Genomic DNA, 9,345 nt, shown 5'->3' with positions numbered 1-9,345 from the left:
ATGGGCACACCCTCTGCAATTCATAACGAGGAATCTAAACAAAACCAGGAAGCGGTGGTGGCGGCGGCAAGCTTGGCAGAGCTCTTCCGGCAGCACAGCGGGGAGCATGGCAGGGTAGCTGCTGGCAGGCCTGGGGACCAAGCTGGGGATGAGGGCTCCTTGGAGCAGGTTGAAGAAAGCAAGGCTGAGCCCGAGTGGGAGGCTTGTGTGAATGGCATGGAGCAGGTTTTGTCAGAGGAACTTCTTGCAGCTGTTGTGAAACCCTCCACCTGCATTCTCGGGGGGGCTGTGGTGGGCAGCAGCAATGTGGGTGCTGGGCTGAAAGGGACAGTCCAACTCGAAGAAGCGTGTCAAGCTGGATCAGTGGTTGCAGAAGGAGGCACCATGCATGGACCTGCCTCAGCAGATGAGTCACTGGGTGCGGAGAGTGACCCTTGTCCAAACGCGGGGCTGAACCAAGAACAACGTGATCCCAATCAAACCCTACAACAAATCTCCCATCAAAGCAGCACCTCTGAGTTAAAGGACTCCTCAGAAACAGGAGCCCCGAGCGATGCCTGTAAGGGTAAGGAAGTGCTAAGGCCGGTGACAATGACCCCTGTTGCAGCATATCCGGGGGAGCAGGAGGATATAGAGAGTGTCCTTCCGCGGGCAGCACTTCAGCCCATCGCAGAGGAGCCCACGTGTGACAGTGACTCCAGCACCGACACTGTTTGTCCGGCCAGCGAGAGCGATGCTGGTCCCGCTGTGAAAGCAGCTCAGGGGGAGGTCTTGGCTGAGTCCAGTGGAAAGCAAAGCAGAGCTGTACCTGAATTGCCCTTCTTGCCGTCTTCCTGCTGTTTACTTGGTGTTGAGTCATTGGAAAATGTGGGAGTAAAGAGTTTGGTATCGGCAGACGATGGCTCCTCTCAGGATAAAGTTCCTAAAATGGTAAAAAGTTTTGATGCAGTGGTTTTTACAGCAGAGCCACCTTGTTCCTCTGAATTACCAGCTGCAGAGAAAGTGGGGCTTGAGCCCCAGACTGCAGTGGATGTTGGAGTCAGCCTGAATGGAGAAATGGATTTAAGTTCCTCAACAAAGAAGAACAGCAGCCTGGCAGGGCAAGGAGCTGAGCCTGTTACAGGTAGGAAAATGAGTTGGTTTCCTACTTCTTAGTTTTTGATTTGTAGGCGTGCCTCTAGCATCTCATCAGCAAAGAAGGGGAAGTAAGAACTGGAGGCCTGCACTGCAGAGGAAGTGTAGGTGTTTGGGGTTTTTCTTCTGAGAAAGGAAAAGTTTGAAGTTACATGTAAAAATTTCCAGTTCAAATGCATATTACTCAGCTGGCACTGGAGGTAAGGACAGGACATCATCTCCTTTGAATCTGTACTGAAGAATTTCTAGCACGTGAATCCTCCCTGGAGAAGGAATGAATGGGAGGGAGCTATTTGGATTACTTTATCTTCAAGTTACATGCTTTCATCTGGGAAGGGGGGTTTATTTCCTCGGTGCTGCTATTCCCTCTCCTTTATTTTTGTTAACATGGAATCAGAGGGTACAGCTGGGCTCTCCGGAGTTTTCTTTGCCTGTCTACTTGAAACAGCTGCAAATGTCCCTCTGAACTGCCCAAAGCTGTTTCCTAATTGGCAGCATTAGGTCATTTAAAAAAGCTAGCGAGCCCTACCCCCACCGCCTTTTCCGGGCTTCAGAGCTTTTTTGTCGGGCAGAGCAGCCGGTGGTGCTTTCCAGTGCATTTAAGCAGTACTGGAACTTGGATGATGAGTTTTTCTTGCTGCCATCAGCCGGGAAGGGGAACCGGCGTTCCCAGTGGATGAGAGTGATGGGGGAGAGCGATGGGACTTGGGGACAGCGCACATGTCTGGTGCCCCTGCAGCAGAGCTAATAGAAAACATCACCAGGTAACTCCAAAGAGGGAAACAAAGAGATAAATTTAATTTTTAAAAAAAAATGGGTTTTTTTTGCCTCAGACTGGAATTAAATGATAGGTGAATTTGGTACTGAAACATGGAGCTAATCTGATCTTTATATTCCACCTGTTCAGGCAGCTGTTAAGTGAAAGCAGCTGAACTTTTTCAGTTGCCATTTTTTTCTCTGCTATGAGAAAATGACACAGTGCCTCTTGCTTTCCTAGCACTGAACAAACAAACAAACAAACAAAGCATTTAAAAGATTAAAAATAAAGTCTGCCATGATATAAACCAGAAAGTTGTGAAGTTATAAATCTGTTTCACTGCTTTAATGCTGGAAGCTGGCTTTTTTGTTCTTAACGCAGCATGGGGTGATGGCAGAGGGTTTGTTCTGATGCGTGATAGCAGGATAACTGGGAGCAGGAGAAAACACTGGGGAGTCTCAGTGGTGGGTCCAGCAAATCCCTTTTTCACGTTTAGTTCAGGGTTTTTAGGATGTTTATGTGTCGAGAGATAACCTGTAACCATATCATTAGTAAATAAGTAGAAAGATTTAAAACTGGATTACAAAGCTGTTTTCAGAAGGAACCTGTTCTAGCACTCTGTTGGTTTGACAGTTCAATAGAATGGGAGTGGCTGTAACTCAATACCTGGCAGGGCTCCTTTTTCCTGGGAGCCTGCGGCTCTGCCGGCTCCCTCTGTACAGTCCAGGTCTTTATCTGTGCTTGGATTCTGGGAGGCATGACATTGTCTAGGCGAGGTTTTAAAAGGAAAAGGGGCTAGACCATCCATTAAGATAGTAGCAAAAATAGGAAACTGATGTTAAGGCATCTTTCTGTGTTAGGGCATGGAAAGGGGCAAAAAGAGGATGTGATCCTGTTACTGATTTAAAATACATAAGGATTTAGGGCTCAAGGGTCTTGGGATACAGTGGTTGGACCTCTGCTTAGCAAAAATTGTTTATTTGCAATGAGATGCTGCACGAAGCAGAATTTCAACAGTGATACTTTGCCTTGAAGAACTTCTCAAGATTCTTTTGAAAGAAAATGTTAGGAAAGCCCAGATAAAATACTGGCTTAAAGCAGCGATAAGCAGCTATTATGAATCCAGGCATGCTATTTGAAATATTTCTGAAACTCACCTCCTATAAAGCAGCATCTAGAACTCTGATATGGCAATAATTTAAGAGAAGTGATTTATTATTTATTATTGCCGCTGTACACATGCTTCATGTTGATGTCTAGCCTTGGGTAGCGCATTTTGTGTACAAGTTCAGTGGTAGCCTTCAATTCTTCTTTGCTGTGCCAGTGCTGGCGAGTTTTCCCTGCAGGCTGGGTTTTTACAGAGGATTTTGTGTCCCTGACAGAGTTGTCAGTGCACACAATGAATTGCATCTTTTTTTGATGAAATACAATAAAGCCTTCCCAAGGGAAGTGTAGGTCATGAGGCCATTTCTCAGAAACACATGTAATCAGAGGGTTTTATTGTCATGGTAACTTATCAGAAATGTAATAAACTGGTAATTGCTGTTGCCATCACTCCAAATCATTGAGCTCTTTAATTTCTTATTTATATTGTGAAGCTGCTCCCAAATATGCACCTGTTTATCTCATTGCTTCTGCTTAGTTTCTGTCTACCCCCAAAACAAAGACTTCAAAAGGCTAATTTCCTTATCCAGACAAATATCTAGTGGCCGATCACAACACTGAAGGATTGTGATGAAGGCAGAAGATCCTGCTTTCCTGAGGCGTCTCCTCATGCTGTTAGCTTTAGACTCAGAACTTCATTGCAGCTGAGTAATGGGTTCTGAGAGCACATTTTTTGCAAGTCAGGCAGGTAGATACTACTTGTTAAAAAAGAAGAGAGTTAGAATATGAAGTCATACCACAGTAGTCAGGCTGGGTGAGAAGAGAAGAAATGGCATGAGTTTTGCTGACAAAACACCTCAGAGTAGTTGCAGTTTCTTGGCAGAAACCAAACCTGGCAAGGTTAGATTGTATGGTTGGGGTTTGTCATCTTAAATTAACACTGTAATTACTGCTCCCTAGCTCTTCTCCTTGGAAAAATATTCCCAGTGTATCTCCTATAGATCTCAGCATTTCAAGAAAACGTTCATTGACAGATAGAAGAATAACACCTTATTTTGAACTTTATCAGTCTTCACCTCATACTTATCAATGCCATTTTCCCTATGGCAAAACACTTAGTCTTTCCTTCCCCTGTTAGAGTGGCAGGATGAACAAGTAACAAATGTCATTAACAGTACCACACATGCAATAAGGTGCCCTATGCCCAGAGACCTCTGTGACAGCACTGTAGTGCTTTTCCTTTGAGATATGTTTTTTAATAGAAGTTTAGGAAGAAGTGACAGAGTACAACAAATTGTTCTCCTGAAAATTTGTTGCATTACCTCTGATTTTTGTATCTGCCTGCAAGCTCATCCAGTTGAGACAAAACATTGCAAAACCAGATAGTCCCAAAAATCCAGGGGAGGCTTTAAGGCCAGTAGAAAACCATTGGTGATAGTTGTTACAGGAATTTTCCTGTGAGTATGGGAGCCTCCTCTTGCCAAATCCCTGAATGGGTAAACCCACTGCAAACGTGCATCACCCTTAAGAAGGCATTTGTTTTTAGTAGAAATGAGAGAGGGAGCAGGATTAGAGAGGGGTTTAGCCCTGACACAGCCACTCTCCATCTGGGTGGCTTTGGTGAAATCACTTTGCTGCTCTAAAGTGTCCTGTGTGTCAAGAGAGTCATTAGCTTAGGCTTGAAAGAGAATTACCATGTTGACTTTATGCCAGGAAAAGGTGAGCAGGGGGAATCCCTGGGGAGTGGTGACTAATGAAAGTTTTGTTGGGCAGAGAAAGCAGCTGGGACATGATATTTGTGCTACTGCAGTGGTGATGCCATCGTGGGAGCATGAGGAAAGGGAGAATCAGCTGGCACTTTGTAAACTCCAGCAGCAAAAGGGTTTGCCTTCCTAGTCCAGGCAGTGCAGGTGGGATGAATTTTTGCTGCTTGTGATTATTTTTTTTTCAACACTTAAAATACCTGTTGAGAAAAGGCAAGGCTGGTTTCTTCAATTATCTTTGGGTAATGGTAAGAAGGAAACTAGCAAAAATTCTGTTCTTTATCTAGATGAATTGTAGCCAAGAAAATACATGGGCAAATACATACAGATGTGCTTGGCCTCACCTTCAGCTTTTCAGGAGTTTTACCCCGTGCTTGCTGCTGTTCCATAGTTTCCTTCAGTCCCAGACACGATAACTGTTAAAACTAATAACAAGCAAGGAGGAAAGTCGAGAACAAAAACAGATGTGGGAAGTCAAATGAACTGTTTGAAGGGATGTTGAAGGGGGTTGAGCATTAAGTTTTCTTTACTTTCTTTTTTTTGTTTTGGTTTGATTTTTTTTGAGACTTTTGGGTAAACAGAAAAATATTAGTAGCACTGAAAGAAGTTTGTTTTTAAATTACCTTTGTGGACCCTCTGTTTGCACAGGGAAGTTGGAAATGAAAACTGAGGACGAGGTGGATTTTCTGAAGGACAGCAGCAAGAGCACGGCCCGTGAGGAAGTGGTGAGTACACGTTTTGTCACCTTGTCGCTTGCTGTGCTTTTTAAAGACACTCCACCACTGCTGTGACTGGCCACCAAACCTGCTAGTTTACTACTACTCTCTGTACCCTCTGTAAAGCTGAACAGCATCCATCATTGTGACATTGTTTTAGCCTTTTAAAAATAGTCTGGGCTTTTTTAGACCTCACATTTCCAACTGCTGGATTAAGCCGCATTTATGTTTTCTCAGCCGGTGACAGCAGTTGAGCCAAGAAGTTCCTTGTGTACCAAGATTTGTGTGTAATTTGACAAAAGCCATGTCCTGGAATGCACTGGAAGCTGGTGATGCTGTGTGGGGCCCAGCAGCACCTTCAAGGTTCCTGCACCCAGCAGCTGCCTGCATGGTCGTGGAGAGTCTCTCCATCCCTTCCCGTGCATTGTCCTTCCGCAGAGTTTTTGGCCGAAGGGGCCGTGGCTGCAGCCAGTGTTGGTGTGTATGCACAGACTGTGAGGTCTAAAGGCATCATTAGCTGGGAGTGTTAGTGCCTTAGCTAGAAGAAAAATGAATAGTGGGAAGACATATAGAGATCAAATGTGGGGTGAAAGCCCATAGTGTTTGTGTCGGTGAAACAATATCAAAAAGTCATGCCAGGAAGCAGGAACCTCTTGGTATTGTTCTTTATTACTTGTGCTTTGCCATACTAGGAACTGTCTGTGATTAAATAAAAAGGTGTATATTGGGCTTGACATGAACAGAATTTTGGTTTAAAGCATCTCTAGTACGTATTCTGCTTTGTCAAGAGCTGTGTTTTCTTGGTCTTACCTTTCCTAGCTGGATTTGCATTTGCTCCTATATTTTATGTATGGTTTCTTGTACCTGAGAAAGTGTTTTGTACATGCTAAATTGCTGTCAGCCTGTGTCGGTGCTTGCTGCCTTTGAGCAGCTGTGTTTGTGTGTTCCCCTACCATTATGAAGCTGTTAAAAGAGAAAATACTGCAGGGATGAGTTCACACTACAGGGTGGAGCTCCAAAAATCTGTGCTCATCATGCAATAAAGCTCCTGAGCAGAACAGTCTTGCCAAAGCTTGTAATAAAATCAGGTTTATTATGTTTTTAACAAGTTAAGGCTTAATTTCTGTAGCTGTTTGCTTGGTGAGTTAGCCAGGAACTAGAGAAAATAACTTTCCAAGCTAAAAATTGTCCTGTCTGATAAGGTAGTCTTTCATAACTGGAATGTATGAGTGTAAAGATGCTGATATTTTCTTTTTTTTTTTACTGACCCTTTATTAAAGGTAATTTTCCTGACGACAACTTAGGAATTTGGTAGTGAATTAAGATATATTTAGAAAATGTGAAGTAGGATATTGCCTTTTCCTTTCAAACAGGGATAAAAGAAAGGAAACTTACTGAATTTGTCTTCCAGTTTGCATGTTTTATGGGCGTTTTGATTTTTGTGTGTGTGCTTTCTTCTCCCTTTCCCTCCCGCCCTGTCAAACACCTCTTTAGAAATCTGGCTTTTCCTAGGCAGGAATGGGAGTGCCAGGGGAATGGAAAGTTTGCTGCAGGACTGACAGGGTTTCCTGTTGCTAAGTTCAACAGAAACAAAATAACAACTGCAGTATATTAAGCTCATTTGAAAAAAAAAGAGGGGAAGGCTTATAAATAGAGCTCAATTCACACGTGGAGCTGGACTGTGAGAGCCATCGCACAGTGTGCATCTCCTGCCACGTCCTGTCTCTGCTTTATTTAGGGCTGGCTCTTTTTGTAGCCAGAAGTCTTCCAGGTGCTCATTGCCTTCTCATTACAAAGCCATTTGTGGTTAGTAAAAGTGGTTTTCTTAACTTGTTGCAAAGAGAAATGTTGTTGTTTGCACCTGGTCAGGAGCTGCAGTGCTGTCGGCAGCTTTGGATGTTGGGAACTGCATTAGCTCCTGTTTTTATGGGTGAGACTTTTGCACAGCATTGAAAGCTTTTCAGATGCATGAGTTGTGAAAAAAAATATTTTGGAGTTTAAAAAGTGCAACTTCTTGTATAGTGCTGTCAGGGTGAAGGACAGTGGCTTGAGCATACTGGGACAAGAAGGAGGAAAACTCCTGAGTTGTGTTCTGAGGAATTAAAAATTGTCAAGAGTTTTTAGAATTAGCTGTATTCATGATGCCAGTATTACATGTATGATACAAGCTCTCACACTTTCCCCTATAGTTGTTTCAGAAGACTCTGCCTGAGAGATGCTCTTGTGCATATCCTGGAAAAAGTTGCTGCAGAAAAAGGTTTAGGAAAATAATAGTCTGTGAGGTTATAGGCACTGAAGAGAAAATAATGGAAAATGTTTTTGCCAATTAAAATGCGTTTTTAAAGTGTGTTTCTTAAATTTCCGTAATGTTTTCTCAGAGGTTATATCTGTTCACCTGTAGAAACTCCGTAAACCAGAACTTCCCAAGCTTTTTTCAAGGTAGGCTGTGGGTGCTTATCCTGCCAGAGACTCCCCCTGGTCCTTGTCTTCCTGCTCAGTTTGGGAATCATGAGTACAATAATGGGACAATCACTTGATGTGATCTATTAGAATCAGAGCTTAACATTTTTTAAAAATTTAATAATTCTTAATTCTGATGAGAAATTTGGTTTGGCTTTTGCATACTGAGATACTAAAATAATTTTAAATGGTGCCTGATGGCTCCAGCATGATAAAAGTAAAGCAGCAGTTTGAAATGAACTGATATGCTTCTCATGTGTCTATCCCAGAAACTGTGATTTATTTGCTGAATCTTTGTCTTCACGTGGCAGGATGGATAAGGTTGCACTGCTGAGTTCATCCAGCGGCTTCAGTTGTCTAAGCCTGTGACTGAGAAAGTGTAGCTGGCTGACCCTGGGAACAGAGTTCACTGGGAAATAGCCTTCCCATTGCATTTATTAATATTATTAATAAGTTCCTACTGAATTTAATGCATCCTACCTTTACCACAGGAATTAGTTTCTAATTGATGTCTGTGTTTTTGGAAGTTGCAGCCTGCTAGATAAACACGGCATTTCTAAATACCTTTACGGAGAGTGGCGTTTGAAAAAGACTTGCACTTTTGTCTCTCCACTGATCCAAGTAGTGCAGTAATGTGTGATAAATCAGCAAGGTCACTTTCTGGGGGAAACTTGCAGTATTTTCAGTCATGATTTGGTAGATGGAGCTATGTTTATAACACTCAGATGACATCATGTTGGGAGGGTTTGCAGGCGGTTGGGAGAACAGGGTCAGGATTTAGAGTGACCTTAAGAAATTGGGAGAGTGCATCCAGATAAGAGATGAAAGCAGCCCGAGAGTGATTCATTTGTAAAGGAGAAATCAAAGTGCACACTTACCAAGTCAGGTTTAGGCTGGAGAAGGATGGATAGAAAAAGACTGAGGATTTTTAGTGGGTTACAGGTGAATCAACAGTGAGAGGCTGTTGCCAAAGAGATGAATCTTGTTTTGAGTTATAGTGAAGAAGTGTCCTCCATAAGGTGTGGGAGGTGACTTCCTCATGTGTGACACAGCGGAGCCATCGTAAGTGTCATCAAATCCAGTTTGGGGTGCCCTGCTCTGAGGAGGACACAGGCATATTGGAGAGTGGCCAGAAGGAAACAAGAAGAGATAAAGAAATATGAGAAGAGATTGAAAGAACTAAATTCATTCAGTGCAACAAAAAGAAAACCACTGTGCAATCTAGCAGTCTGCCAACATGCAATAATGGTTATTAAAGTCTCAGATTTTCATGGCACCTTAATTTACTGATTTGCTAATTTGCCAGGATGATTTAGGCTGGATGTTGAGAAAACATCCTGTTATCATCATAAAACAATTGCAAGACCACCTAGGGAGACTAGGAAACCTCCTTCCCAGGGAGTTGTTACAG

The 9,345-nt window shown here is 43.0% G+C and overlaps 1 protein-coding gene across 2 annotated transcripts in view; it reads left to right on the top strand.

Moving 5' to 3' along the window:
- Positions 1–1,266: 1,266 nt before the first annotated feature.
- The window catches only part of AKAP13 (A-kinase anchoring protein 13), a 92,762-nt gene continuing 84,683 nt past the window's right edge, over positions 1,267–9,345 (top strand). The window contains exons 1-2 of one of the 2 annotated variants that reach the window (XM_071568497.1): positions 1,267–1,334; positions 5,407–5,483. In XM_071568497.1, the coding sequence (XP_071424598.1) occupies positions 5,418–5,483 (66 nt within the window). In that variant the 5' untranslated portion in view covers positions 1,267–1,334; positions 5,407–5,417. Of the gene's footprint in view, positions 1,335–1,687; positions 1,899–5,406; positions 5,484–9,345 lie in introns of those variants that run through there. The other variant, XM_071568496.1, reaches the window with a different exon arrangement.

Source organism: Pithys albifrons, chromosome 13, assembly GCF_047495875.1.
Source record: "Pithys albifrons albifrons isolate INPA30051 chromosome 13, PitAlb_v1, whole genome shotgun sequence".
NCBI lineage: Eukaryota > Metazoa > Chordata > Aves > Passeriformes > Thamnophilidae > Pithys > Pithys albifrons.
The sequence above is the reverse complement of the archived record's forward strand: the minus strand, read 5'-3'. Positions and strand labels throughout refer to the sequence as shown.